Genomic DNA, 15,034 nt, shown 5'->3' with positions numbered 1-15,034 from the left:
ACCCAGAGAGAAACATCACACACCTGCCATCCCAAGTCTTGGAAGCTCACGTAAAGTTCATGCTTCCTGCACGCTGTTTTTAAGTCACTGCTGTTGTAATCTGTTAAAATAAAATAAAAAAAGAACAAAACAGGAATTTAGGAGGTAAAACAGTCTGGAACACACACCTGGGCAGATGTGCGCACTGCCGGCTCAGCAGCAAGGAACAGCATGCTCCCATCAGCAGCCCAGAGGAGAAGGGTGTTGAGGGACATCCAAAGCAGGCCTGAAGTTTTTAAGATGCCTGTGGGAATAGCGGCACCCAAGTAACAGTGACTCCGTTACAACTCCTTCAGTCTCCCTTAAAAACCTGACAAGCAGTGCTCAGAAAACACCTCCCCTAAAATCATTTCTTAAAAATAAATCTCTGCTCCTTCAGCCCGGCACGTGCCACATCCCTGCTGCATGCTCACGGTTCCAGTGTGCACTGCCCCAGGGGATATGCTCAAAATGCACAGTTTCCAAGAGCAATACAGAGGCTCCTCGCCACCCTGTACCCGTTAGAAGACATCCTTGCACAGCTCTGATGTCCTCTAGCCAGCAAAGCCACATGCCCTGTCTCAGTCTGTGCCTTCCCCCAAGGCTACCCCAAGCATGGCTCCACGTAGCACCTCTGCTCTCAGACCTGTATCATCCACACTCTGTAAAACTCCTTCCCAGAGCCCACCAAACCTCTCTGGCAACACGTTCATCTGCAGTTGACACAGGATTTGACAAGCTCTCACCATTAACTTGCTTCCTGATGCCAACATTGTATACAGAGAAGCATGGTGTACCAAGCCCTGACCCTTACCGCAGCGATGTTTCGACCGTGCAGAAGCTGCTCCGACAGCCCTACAAAATGCAGCTTTTGAACAGTGAGTGGAATTTCCCATCTATATTTGGAAAGAGAGGCGGCTTCGCATGCGAACACCTGGGACCGCGGCGAAGGGAGGACTTTAGCTGTGACAGAGGGGCCTTTCACTCCCCGATGGCTGCCCAGATCCAGCCTGGACAGGCGGTGGCTGAGCATCTCCCCCACAGTGAGAGGCAACCCTCACGCCCAAGAGCATGTGGGAGGGCAAAGAAAAAGCAACAGCCACGATGGGAAGCAAAAGAGCTGGTGTCAAGCATGGTGGGAGCCCGGCTCCCCATGCATGCAGTGACACCGATGCGCTTGTCCCGCAGGCAGAGCCTGGAGCTGGACCAGGCCTCCCAGCGTTTCCACCCAGCGCTTCACCAGACGCTGCTGCACGCAGGCGGATGCCACACACGGATGCTGATGCCTTGCCCCAGCCAAGCAGCCCCCCGGCGCCCCTAACGCTGCGTGAAAGGGCATGGTCCCAGCGCAGCTTTCCACAAGTGTGGCAGCTGGGATAGAAAAATATTTTTAGTGACTTTTTCCTTGGCTCTGAATAAGCCTTTCTTTTTCTTCTTCTTCTCTTCCCCCTCACCCCCCAAGTTTGGGAACTACAAATGCAAATATTTATTCAGAAGAAAAAATATAATACTAAAAGCACATCCAACTGACATTAAGGGCAGCCCAGTGTTACAGCTGGGTACAGTTAACACTGAGGTCTGAAAAAAAAAACGTACACCTCAAAACAAACCTAGACTCCAAACCACCAAAGATTAGAGAGCTGTTTTTAGAAGCAGTTTGGGTTTTAAACTTTCAGGATTGCATTTCAGGCCTTCAATAGCTTTGCTTCAATCACGAACCAGGTGAGCAGAGCTGGCTAACAGGCTGCTGCCACATAAACACACACTATTTCAGCAGTGCCTGGTAGCAAGGACGGAGGAAGGCCTTTCTGTTCAAGCTTTCCACTTTCAAACCAGACATACCCAGCAGAAACCAGGGTGTGGGTTGTTTTTTGTTTGTTTGTTTGTTTGTTTTTTTCCAGATGAAACTTTTCAGTCCCTGAAATTTCTAGCGTGAAATGTTTCTAAATGATATTATTTCTCACAATGAGAAATGAAATGAGCAGAGGATATTTTTGGTGGTCAAAAGCTTTCATTTTAGTCCCCGAAAACTTGATTTCATTGTTCTATGGGAAATATGCTGTTTGCTAGGGAAAGAACATCTGTATCTGACAGGGTGTTATGGCGGCTGGTTAGATGGCATTTATCTATTCATAACAAAGGACACAGAACTATGATATGTCCCAAATACAGCTACAACTTACCCTAATTAGCTATGGGAAAGGGGCGAAGTGAGGGAGGCAGAGACAACAGGAGTGGGAAGGAAGGCCGCAAGCAATCAGAAGTTCCAGAAAACAGAGGGGAAAAAATTGTTTAACAAATTATACCAAGCAGAACAATGTGTCCTCTCTCAGTGTGTCCTCTCACTCTGCATAAAATTGCTCCTAAAAATCCTCAATGTCAACTAATTCATACCTTGCACTGCATGCCAGCTACTCTCTATCCCAGGTGGACACAGCCAGTCCTGCCTTCTCACTTGCCCAAACACAGAGCTCACCTACCTAAGTGTCAACATAGTGAACATCCCTTTTCCTGGGATTTGCACTCTCCCACATATAACCCTTACCCCTTCTCTCCCACTTGTTATATTTTTTCTTACTGCATCTTGAGGATTTCTTTCAAAATCTTTCAGCTTCATGGTGGTGCCACATCCATCTGTCAAGCTCCAAACAGTCAGTGATTCCCAAACAAAGTACTGCAATGTTGCACTTCCCATCCGCTGACCACCTTGACAATGGGGAGCTCTTCCCTGGTACAGCACCCGAGGTCTGTCACTCTAGGGGTTTGCAGATTTGTCTTCCAGTTTGCATTACATCTGGCAAATACTTGCAAGCAACATTGTCTGCATTCATGGGGAATTGCTTTTAGCCCAGCTTTAGGGATGCTACAAATCTTTAAAAACCTCTAAGCAGTGCTTTTACAGATAGAGGAAAAAATGCAGCAATACACAATGATCCATTTCTTATGGTTTGGGGCTTGGCACATGCCCTAGAGCCATGTACTCCCAATTATGACCCTGAAAAAAATGGGGTTTTGCCTGAGAGCTCAAGCACACTGATCTACTGAAGGTAGCCTTCACAACACATTATCTCGACCCTGGAAAGCAGTGTCAGCTGCCCCAGTCCAGTGTGCTCAATGGCCCAAATTGTCATCCTCAGTGCAAGATGTTTCCCAGAGACATCCACTATCCCTGTGAGTTCATGGGGCTGCTTTGGGACTTCCTACAGGCCCACTGTGGGTTTAGCAAATTGTCTCTTCGGTATATTTGGGAATAGCAGCTTGGCACTTGCAACAGGTTACAATAAATAAATAAATAAAAGAACACCCCTTTTTCTGCACTCAAAAATAAGCCCCAGGGCAGGGCAGTTCCAGCAGAAGAGCTAGGGCGGCTCCTCTCCATGGGTGCATGCTCCAAAGGCTGTCTGCCCTCACCAAGGATGCACCGTGACACAAGCCTGCCTTTCTGCCGGCACAGATGTTTCTCTTAAGGCTGGACACTGGCATTTCCATTGCTGAAAGGGGAGAGAGCATAGTCTGACCCTAATGATCTTCCTCCTACAGATAGTTGCACACAAACCTCAGATTTCTTATAACCTCTCCCACGTTAAGTGCTGGCAAAGAAGATATAAATATTTACTGAGGTTGATCCGCCTGAGAATACCCTCACTGCTCCCAAGGTGCCAGTTTACCAAATTCCACAGGGTAATTAATTGCCTCTGTCATCCCAAATAGCTCTGACAGAGGTCTCTGAGGCCAGCCCCTTCTTCTTGGTGTTTGACTTTGGTGATTTGTCCAGATAAAGCTGGTGTAAACCGATCACACAGTTAACAACAGCCCACTTCACATGAAAGTGGCCTGCCTGGGCGGAAAGAAGGGGAGATATGGGGCTGGAGAGGACACGCACGTTATGGCACATGGGAATGCTGGCTGCACCACATCTGAGACCTCCACTAAATAGATTTTATGTGAGATAATGATGTTTATTAACAAGATCCCTGCCACTGTGAGAGCATTTGGCCTTATTGGCCTTACTTGCTTTCAGTGTATGCACGCACTGCCCTTTGAGGTATCGAGCTCCCACATGCGCAGGGTAGCATGCCGGTAATGGAGTGCGGCACGCACACACAGCGCTGCATGGAAGTGTCACCTTGAGAGCCCCTCTGCTTCTCATCTTCTCTTGGGGCCTCCAGCACTGTGTGAATCACAGAACCATAGAATACCCCAAGTTAAAAGGGACTCACAAGACTCCGAGACCAACTCCTGTCTCCACACAGGACTATCCAAAAATCAAACCATGTGTCTGAGAGTGCTGTCCAACACTTCTTGAACTCCAGCAGGCTTGGTTCTGTCACCACTTCCCTTGGAAGCCTGTCCCAGTGCCCGACCACCCTCTCGGTGAAGAACCTCTCCCTAAGCCATAGCCTGACCCTCCCCTGTCCCAGCTCCATGCCATTCCCTTGGATCCTGTCACTGTCCCCAGAGAGCAGAGCTCAGCGCCTGCCCCTCCGCTCCCCTGGTGAGGGAGCTGCAGGCCGCCATGAGGCCTCCCCTCAGCCTGCTCTGCTCTGGGCTGAGCAAACCGAGGGACCTCAGCCACTCCTCATATGTCTTCCCTTCTAGACCCTTCACAATCTCTGTAGCCCTCCTTTGGAATCTCTCTAATAATATTATTGTTCTTATACTCTGGTGCCCAAAACTGTACACAGTACTCAAGGTGAGACCGCACCAGAGCAGAACGGGACAATCCCTTCCCTTGACCAGCTAGGCATGCTGTGCTTGACGCACCCCAGGACATTGCTGGCCCTTATGGCTACCAGGGCACACTGCCGTCTCACATTCAACTTGTCATCAACCAGAACCCCCAGATCCATTTCCATAGGGCCGCTCTCTAGCCTCTCATCCCCCAGCCTGTACGTATAACCATCTGCACCCTTCCCAGGTGCAGATGTTATTAAACTTCATGCGCTGGTGATTGGCCAGCCCTCTAATTTGTGAAGATCTCTCTGCAAGTGAGTCTTGCTCAGAGCAGCATGAGCAGCCAGAAGCTGGATGTTTACACCACAACCTCTCAGTAAGGATGAGGCATGGAGTGGGATGTGCCTGAAGGATGACTTGTGGAAGAGGATGGTTAGTGCCACTGGGCAAGGAGATGGCCACGCACCCAAACCAGCTTTCAGGTAACCTACGGAGGAGCTGATCACACAGCACGAACACTGATGCTCAAGGATCACCATCTGTTGGGTTGGAGACTCCCCAGGTCTTCAGGTTAACAATAGGGTCAACCCAGAGCATGGGCTGAGCCCACTGTAGACGTGGCATGGCAATGGCCTCCAGACCCTAGAGGCAACTGTAGAAAAACACCTGCACTCTCCTCCCACCCACATTGTGCCTCTGTGTCCTGGGCCTGAGATGAAGTGTGATTTTCTGCCTTACCAGCCAAAAATACTTCCTTTTCTTCCTGCTCATCCTCCTTCTGCAGAAGACCAGAGCTCGGCCCCAGGAATGCATTGACGCAGGACTCTATGTCAAAGCAGTTCATAACCATGGGGGTTACTCAGTTCTGCTTTATATAAGCCAGTTGTAATTACGTGTTTATAATTCAGGGAAATGAGCATTCTTGGCGAAAAAATACAGACTATTTTCATTCTTATGCCACAGCCATAACCTTAGCCTCTGAGCACTTGGTACTGACTTCAGGACAAGAGCTGCACATCACAGGAGACACAGCAGGGTCCCAGTCCTGCAGGCAGTAGCGTGCTTTAACAAAACCCTCTGGCTCACCAGATCTAGTGCCAGTCCAGCAGCACACTTCAAATGCTCTGAACAGCAGGACTTGAAATGCTTTCCATATTTTGAGAGTAAATAGGGCTTTTTTAAACACAGCACCCCAACCTAAATCACAGTATCATTTGAGAAAGGGGCTCACATAGAGGAGGGATGGTTCAATCCACAAAAAAAGCACCAACACCAACTAGCTGCCTGACTCACCATGAGAGAAACTGCCCTCAAGCCCTGATGGGTAGCACCAATCTCCCAGCTGGTAGAGTACGCACAAAAAATCTGATAAAATGCAAGATACAGTGAAAGAGGAAGATATGCAGGTGGGGAGTTGAGCAGGTGGGGTCCATGTGTGGTCCTGTACCCACCTTAGGTCCCAGTGTGTCTGGGTGCCCCCAGGAGGAAGGTGGCTGTCAGGGTAACCTCTGGGTTCATATTCTACATTGCACTGTGGCAAAAGCTTCCCCAGTCCTGCTGTGTACATGTGGGGCATGTATGTAGGAACCCACCCAACTGAAAAAGAAAAAAAATCCCTGCAATCTTTTTAATGTTAAAAACCCACACTGGTCCATAGAGCCCTCTCTGTGGGGTCGTCAGTGCCTCTTGGGCTATTAAATCAACCACTTCTTAAGGAGAACAGACTCTGAGAGAGTAACACTTTGAAAGGAAAATAAGCTGATGCTGTCTCTCTTTTCTAAACACAGAAACCAACCAAACATACATCTTAACTTTAAATTCCTCTCCTTTTCCCTGCCTTAAATCCACAGAGGCTCAACTATGCCTTGTTGACTACTGAACTGCCAAATTCCAAGTTTTACATTAAAGCTGTCTTTGAGTGAGAAGAGCTCCAAAAAAAAAAAAAAAAAAAAAAAAAAAAAAAACCAAACCACATTTATGATCACAAAACAGCCAGCTATTCCCCCCCCCCCCCTTTTTTTTTAAATAATTTTATAATCTCATGCCTGTTGTAGTCAAGAAACCAGCAATATAAAAATGGCCCTTTTTGCCAAATGTATCTGCTTCCTCTGGAGCTTGGAAACACATCTCCTGATTTAATTATAGTAAAATCTTGCAAGAAGAAGCCTGCAGAGCTAAGGAGGTGAAGCTGAAGCATATCCTGACTCTGCTACCAGCTCCTACATGAATAACAGTACCCACAGCTCTGGGCAGGAAGGTTGCTCATTCATTAGACCATGTGGACACCAGCTCCCCCATGTTTCCTCCCTACCCATGCTCCCCAGCTCTACTGCCGGTCTCAGAGAAAAAAGCCTCAGCACCGCTGCCAGTCCTACCCATGACCCAGCAGCATGTGCATGACCACTGTGGTGCAGCCTGCCCGCTGCCCAAGCATGCCAGAGCCAACAGGTTCACGTTGGTGAAGCTTTGGTGAGACTGGCTCATTTTCCCGCAACAAAACTAACAACAAGACTAGCAAAACCACCTCTCTTCCTGGGGGTTTAGTCATGCCTAGATGCAGGAAAAGCAGGGATCCTACTGGAAAAGAAGGGGGCAGCATAAGCAAATTAATCAAGTAACCAGGAATTGGCTGAAATGTTTAAGAGGAAAGAAGGTACTCAATGAATGAAGGCCTGCAGCACTGTGACGTAGGGCAGAGCAGCTGCAAAGCGGTCAAAATGCACAAGGCAGGACTTTCTCAATTTTCATCAAAATTTCAGGGTTGTCCCACCAGCACATAGCAGCACTTGCAAGCTTGTACAACACAGCAACATGCAATCTTTCCACAGCAAACAGGCAAGCCTGCTTGCATGCCTGGAAATGAACCTCACCGTTTACACTATTGTTCCCACAAAGGGAAAAAAAGCTCATGCTGTGCTAAAAGGGTTTTTCCAAAGAAAACCAAATGATGACCCTGCTGGAAACATGTATGAGCAATATGATAGATCCCAGCGTACACTGAAATGGTATCTTTTAAATATAGCATTTCATATGGCGTGATTCTAGGCAAATATTGAATTTCATGGCTGTGACTTCACAAAGGGGTCTGTATTCTACCCTGGGTTTGAAAACTCCTGTAAAATTACTTCCATGAGACTCCTACTCCCATCCCATCACAGATACAACCTGTGCCCCCAAGGAGGGGCACCCCACCTCACATCCCCCTTCTTGCTTTTCCACACCAGCGCAAACAGGAACATCACAAGAGGAGGCCCCAGCTCCCAGACAGAGTGGGTGTTTCATGATTACCTGTGACAGTCGACACCCTGGAAACATCCTGAGCCTGGGTGGAGCGGTTTCGACTCTGCTGCCTGCGTCTGCTTGTTGCTGACCTAGTGGTCCGGACGTGGACTTCACTCACTTTGAAGAAGGCCACCATGAAAGGCTGCTTGTCATAAGGGCCATCTCGCCCTATAAGGCCTGCTTCTCTAGGATTTACACTGAAACCTTCAAATCAAATGGAAAATTGATTGTTGGAGGAACTACACAGTTGGATTGCTCTTTCCAGCGCTGCAGCATCCCAATAAACAGGATTTCCTCTCTTCTTGATCATGCTGTTTCTCTTTTAGCATTAAACCCTCCCCTCCTGCCACCATGACCTGTGGACATTTTTACAACAGCACCCCATCCACCATGGACAAGAAGTTCCACCATGGCATCTGGCTCTTTGGTACTCCCTATGAAATCTCTACTCCATTTTAGGCATGAAACAAGTATAGAGATAGATATATAAAACACAACGACTGTATGTCTCAGGACTGTTTAAGCAGCTGCCAGTGGCTGTCTCAGTGGCTGTTTAAACACAAGGAGCAGAGATGGAGCTAGGAGACCTTTAGGGAAAGCAAGAGATGCTTTGGCCAGGAGTACACAGATAGGCTCTCAGCACATTTGGGTAGGTGGAGGCTGGCACTGCATTTTCCTCAGGGAGAGCAGTTAACAGTCCTTCTGGTCTCATTTGACCCCACAGTTATACCAAAATCCAGGATGGAGTGATAAGAAGAAAATATAAGGTTGGAGGCCAATTCCCACTGAAGGAAAATGTCATCATTGTCTTTAGTTGCCATCTGCTCACTTAGATCTTCTCCTTCCCTACTGCTTATCCTGCAACACTCAACTTCATACTGTCTTACATTCTCTCATTTTCTTTTCCACTTTTCAAATTTTCTGTGCTCTGTGAAGTACCATCATTACAGCCACCCACATTAAATCTGGACGGTGTTAGCGCCACTTCCAAACAGCATCCAGGAGGCTCATGAGATTATTCATGTTAACTGGCCCATGACCTACCGTCCTGGGTCACCACGCTCAGCTGGAGCCCCATGTTGTGCTGAGGGTTCATCACCCACATGTTACTGGTGGCAGTGACATCAAACTCCAGCCATCCTTCCTCCGAGGCCCACACCGCCCGTGTGTCCAGCAGAAACAGGTCAGAGGATCTGCAGAAGAAAAAAGCAATAACAAGACAGTGATATCTGGGGTTTTCTCCCCTGGCTATCAACCCCCCAAATCTGCCTGTTTGTAACCAGAGTTTTTCCACAAGATGCATGTGCTTCTGCATGTGAAATTCAGGATCGCAAAGGTTTTTCCACTGTTTTCTAGGCTGTAGGAAAGGAATCTCAGTCCTTAGGTCTTGGTGTTTCTCTATCAGCAAGAGATTCATAAGTCACTCTTCTTCCTGAAGAGAGTAATTCTAGCCCTGGCAGGACAGTGGTCAAATTACCAGCATTTCCAGGCATTCAGTGACTTTGGTCAAAGGGTTTTTGTGGTTTCAGTCCAACTTTCACAAGACAGATCTACCACAATTGATAACAATAAAAACAAACAAACAAAACAAACAAGTAACAGGCCAAACATCAAACTGAAGCAAAATGAACCCTAAAGACATATGGTCCCTAAAGATATTTTACTCAGATTTTGCAACATGGATTAGAAAGTGTTGTTCCAAGGATGTTGGTACTGGATCTCCTTCATGGACTTCAGCTTCAAGTGCTATCAAGTCTGTGCCTTTTCTGCAGGATCAAACGGACACTGAAATTCGGTTCAATGAAATCAACTGCAGAAGCATCCGGAGAAATCCTGTTTACATTTTCTCACTGTATTAAATGCATAACTTTCATGTGCAAAAGAGCTACAATTTCTATCCTTAACATATGACCAGCATCACAAAAGTGGATACCATGCATCAGTCCCAACTTCACCTGTCTCTCTCTCTGTTGATTTTTTTTTCCTGAAAATAACTTAATGGAAACGAAAAACGGGATACCTGTCTCTTCAACTAATCAAAGGTTAACTTCAGAAAAAAAGAAGTTTTGATGGAGTTACGCTTTATTTTTGGCCAACTGCTATGTCATACTGCCCAGCAGCTTCGTTTACATGAGATCACACATGGAAAAATAAGCACTTAAGTATATTAGGGCTCCTAGTGTAGCTATTTTTACAGCATGAAGGCTTTCCTCTGCCTCGCTGGTAGCTGCACGCTGTGTGGTTGACTCAGCAGCCTTTCCCACAGGAGTCTTTGCCATCGCTTCTCCAGCGGTAACAGGGTTCAGAAACAACTCTGACCTTCACCTCAAACAGCGGCAAGTGGCTGGGGCTAGCCAGCTGCTACATGTTTTGGAAACCTTAAGGTTGAAAGATTTGGGCTTTCCCAGGCAGGTATGTAAGCTGAGGCATTGCTTACAGGAGGCTGGAAACAGCACCTGCAGCTGAGGCTACTTTTCCCCTCTCTGGGTTTAGAGAGAAATGAACTGCTAGATCATCCCCACCTCTGACTGAGATTTACAGATTGGTCCTCTCCAGTGCTTGACATGATCTATACCTGAAAAGTGTTTTTCCTAGAAGCTGTTCTGACCTACCCCCTCACATTGATTTCTTTTTGGTTTCCCGTGCCTGGTTTCCCTTCTCTAGGTGCCACACATTCCCTTGCACTTGTCTGCTTCAGACAATGTCCCACTGAAGCCTCCAGACTGGAGCAACTTCAGCGTTATGTCCGCCCAAACCAAACAGGTCTGGCTGCAGAGCTGCTGGGAACTCTGTGTGAGCAAACTCTGTATCCACCTTCATGAACACTCAAGCACACAGAATTAGTCAACTCTGCACAAATTTGAAGAGGAGGCTCAGTTGTTAATACCCGTTGCCTTGCACTTTGTGCACACAGACCTGTAAAGCCAGAAAGGAACACAAGGACATAGTCCCTTGCCTCTGACCTCCAGGCAGGATCAGATACATCCACATCACTCCTGAGAGATGTTTGCCTGACCTGATCTTCAAGTTTTCCTGTTTTTGGAACTCCACCATCTTCCCAGGAAGTCGAATATATTTCACTTGAAGTTTTTTATTTGTTTGTTTGTTTGTTTTAAAAAAATAATTACCCACAATATCTAACTAAAATGACACAACAGCCTCCCCTCCTTAAAGCATCACTGAGTCTTCAGTGTTTCCTTGTAAGCCATATTTTTTAGACTTTATTGTCACTGCTATTCTATAGACCTAGGTTGGATCAATATCTCACCGATGCAGAGTACAATGGAAAGAATCTTCATGTGTTTCTGAGACTGTACCTCTATTCATACATCTCAGAATAGCATTTTGGCTTTTTCACAAAACTCACTGTTAACTCATGATCACCTTGTGATTCACTGTAATGTCTAGATTTGTGCTGCTGCACTGCAACATACCCAATCACTTCCTCAGGTGTATTTACATCACTGATTTGTCGTGCCCAAATGTAACTTTCCTTTCTATCAGATCACGCTTTTTTCCCCAGACTAGACCTTCATCACTCTTAGTTTATTTAAAATACAAACTTGTCTTCCAGTGGGTCTCCCCCATTTCAGTGTTCTCCACAAATATAATGAGCAAATTCTCTGACCAAGGTACAGTGCTACCAAATGTGAGTGCTTCACCTTAGCCCAGTATCTCACACTGGCTCTGGACAGATTTAAATGCCTTTGTAAAACAGAAAAAGTGACAACTAGGCTTTCCAATCCAGTTAACTCTTTGAAGAAAAAAGAAAAAAAAAAAAAAGAGTTAATTAATTTTCAATCAGCTTCTCTATTTAACTGGCTTCTGACTTGTCTGAGTGCATAAAGCCAATGATGCAGATTCACCTCACAAGTACTGTAGGTCACATCTGTAACATTCACAGGTAACATGTCCTAATACTTAAAGTCTGGTTTCAGTTAATGTTTGTTACCTGAAACTTGCCAGGCTGCACAACATTATCTAGTAACTATTAGCATTTATTACTAGTTTTGTTTTCAGCATGAAGATTTAAAAAAATAAAATAAAAAATCACCTATTTCCAAAGACCAAATTAAGGAAAAAAATGAATTTACTTAGAGCCTGCCTTTCCCTAGAGCTGCAGGGCAGAGAAATGTCCATGCTGCTCCTGACAACAAAGTATACGGTGTCTGATGCTTGAACAGAGACTAAGAGGTCTCCCAGGCTAGGTGGAAGGGATATTACATCCAACCAGATGGGTAAGGGTGAAGGCCTTGCTGTGATGGCAGGGGACATGTTGACACACAAGGACCAGGTGAATAGACTCCGGAAAAAAGCAAAGTCTGCAGAGAAAAAGGAGTAGAAAGTACCTGAGACCACTATGTACTCCATGAATCAGGTCTGTTATTCCTGAGCCAGCATTTCTCCACTTTTAGAAATATCTGGGAAACTGCTGGCACCGTCCAGCAGGGATTGCTCACAGAGGGGATAACCTGCTACTGCTACCATTTGTGGCAACACAGCTGTCAACAAATGCAGTGACAGGCATCAGAGATGTGAATCCCACACTTCCAGTCTTGCCCCGTTACGTTCAGGAGCAAATGCAGCCACCTAACTGAATTTGCTTGACTTTTTTTTTTTTTTTTTTCCTTCAGTCCTGCTTCCTGAAGATCATGGAAGAAAATATCTATTATGCTCTTCTCCCATTAGACTGCAAAATACAGATGGACGCACGAGAGTTAAAGCTGCTGCCTAGCCTTACTCCCACTCCTGATGTTAGACTGCAGGCTGATTTTGACAGGGACCATTTTTTGTCCTCTGTCTTTGCTTTCCAGGTCCAGACTCTATGACCTTACCCATTGCAAAAGCTGGAGCACACACAGCAGATGAGCAGGGAGCTCCTGCAAGCCAAAGGGTGTTGCTGGATATATATATAAAAAAAAATAAAAATCTGGTGCCAGCAGCTTAACCTAGAGGAGATAGTTTGGTATACAATATTATATAACAACTGTTTTTATATCTCACTGTTACTACAATGCTCGACCATCTCACCTTTATTTTCAGCATGCCTAACCTGAATGAGTTTAATTAATGACTTGCATAATAAGTGTGTTGCAGGCATAACATATATTATTAAAGGAAAACTAGTGTGTGGGAGAAACTGAGGCAATGAGCTAAAAAACTCTCCTGAGACAAGAGCGGACATTAAGTGGGAAGATGCAAATTAGGGATTCCTAACTCAAACCTGGAGCTCTCTGCTCTGGATCATGGCCATGCAGTATGGTCTCAAATACCAAGAAAGAAATGGAAGTCTTTCCATGGCCCTCAGAGGATTCTGGAGGAGGACTGGGAAGCTAAGGTCAACAGAGCAATCACAAGTGGCTGCAATAAACAGAAAGAAGTACACAATTTACCGGAGAAATGTGGCCTGTGTGATTCAGAAGGCAGTATTTAGCTCCAGCGTCCCCAGAGAGCAATATGATTTGTCAGATATAAATATCAAATACAACTACTATTCTTAACACCGGCATCCCAATCATGTACTCCGGGCATTTATAGGAGAAACAGCTTGCGTTTAACTCCAGTTCCTCCCTGTCCCCCCCCCAAAATAAATATTTTGTTAACTGAAACCTCTGTGTAAACCTTTCAACAAAATGTTTCTGGGTGTTAATTCACTTTAATTGAATACTAATTAGATTAGAATTTATTCAAATTAGTAACCAGGTCAAGTGGTTAATCTCAGTTGCTATACTTAGTGAAATGTTTGCATTAAAATAATTTCTCTGTTCTGGGTACACATTACAACATGGAACTTTGCTACAGGAAAAACACCAAAGCTATAAAAAGCTGAATTTAAAGAAGCATATGTTGAGCTAGGTTTTTTAGTTTCCCACCCTCCCTGGCCTTTTTCCCTGATCGGGCAGAAGTCTTACAGGGAGACAGTGAGAATAAACAGAACTCTCACCTTCAAAATGACCAAGTTAAAGGCCTCTTATTTTAATTACAGAGCTCAGAACAACGTTTTTGGCCCAACTTCAAAGCTCGCAATTACCCAGGTGTTTAAAGGATTGTTACGCATCAACAGCCATTTACCAAAGCATTAATTACTCTAAGTCTCTAAAACTTTCCTCAGCTGAACCTTTTTGTTTACTTTTCTTCAAAGACAAGTTGACATAATAGTCTAGACTGCCTAACAGCAGTTTCTCAAAAGGGAATTTTGAACAGAAGTGTGTGGGATTTACATTTTAATTAACACACTTTCTAAATACTCTTCTGTGTACACTGGATCAGAGTCTTTAGCTTGAACAGATACTGACCTTGTATAAAAATTATTCTGTACATAGCAAGCTACCAAGATGATTTGCTCTTATCATCAACTAATGACAAATAACTGTACTCACAACAGATGCAGCCTTACTGAGTTGAATGAAGCTTCTTGTAGATAAAACCTTGAAATCATCACAGCCTTTTAAAAACTTTGGATCCACCACCTTTCAAGAGATGTAAGTCCTACTGTGATTTTTTTAATGTTTATTGCTTGTAGAACATATGGTATATAGAGCTTACGTAGAAGAAAATACTGTCAACAGATAATACATAAAACCTTAACAACTTAGTATGTCTAAATGACCATTACTGCAGAGAGTTAAAAGCACCGTGGAAAATCTCATCCATCAGCACCCATTCATACACAGAGCTTCAGGCAAAGGAATGCCAGCACCTGCAATGAGCTGCCATGGAAAGCTCTATCATTTTAGGGAAAAGAAAAAAAAAACCTCAGTTTAACTGTCTTGAAGAATCTATACCATCTCTGGGCCAGGGGAAGAGATATGCACGTCCTATAAGAATTCATTAGAAATAAGGAAAGAAATACTAGGCACTGTCAGCCTGCAGATGAAGCTACTTCCAAGATGGAATAGGAAACCAGCAACTGGGAACTAATTTGCAGGAAAAAGCATAAAATGGAGCACAGGGACACACCAGAATGGAGAGGTAGGTAAGCTTGTCTTCATACTGCTCACACAACCAGTGCTCCATCTGATTAAAAACTCCCGTGTTGAAAAAGCTGTCCTGTTTTAAG

The 15,034-nt window shown here is 45.2% G+C and overlaps 1 protein-coding gene across 1 annotated transcript in view; it reads right to left on the bottom strand.

Moving 5' to 3' along the window:
* The window catches only part of BMP6 (bone morphogenetic protein 6), an 88,726-nt gene that overhangs the window by 3,074 nt on the left and 70,618 nt on the right, over positions 1-15,034 (bottom strand). Inside the window, exons 3-5 of the mRNA XM_027451601.3 lie at positions 9,019-9,167; positions 7,981-8,178; positions 24-100 (exon numbers count right to left, since the gene is read on the bottom strand). Coding sequence (XP_027307402.1) covers positions 24-100; positions 7,981-8,178; positions 9,019-9,167 — 424 coding nt within the window. The remainder of the gene's footprint in view (positions 1-23; positions 101-7,980; positions 8,179-9,018; positions 9,168-15,034) is intronic.

The sequence above is a fragment of the Anas platyrhynchos genome, chromosome 2 (assembly GCF_047663525.1).
Source record: "Anas platyrhynchos isolate ZD024472 breed Pekin duck chromosome 2, IASCAAS_PekinDuck_T2T, whole genome shotgun sequence".
NCBI classification, from domain to species: Eukaryota; Metazoa; Chordata; class Aves; order Anseriformes; family Anatidae; genus Anas; species Anas platyrhynchos.
This window is presented reverse-complemented; position numbering and strand designations above follow the sequence as displayed.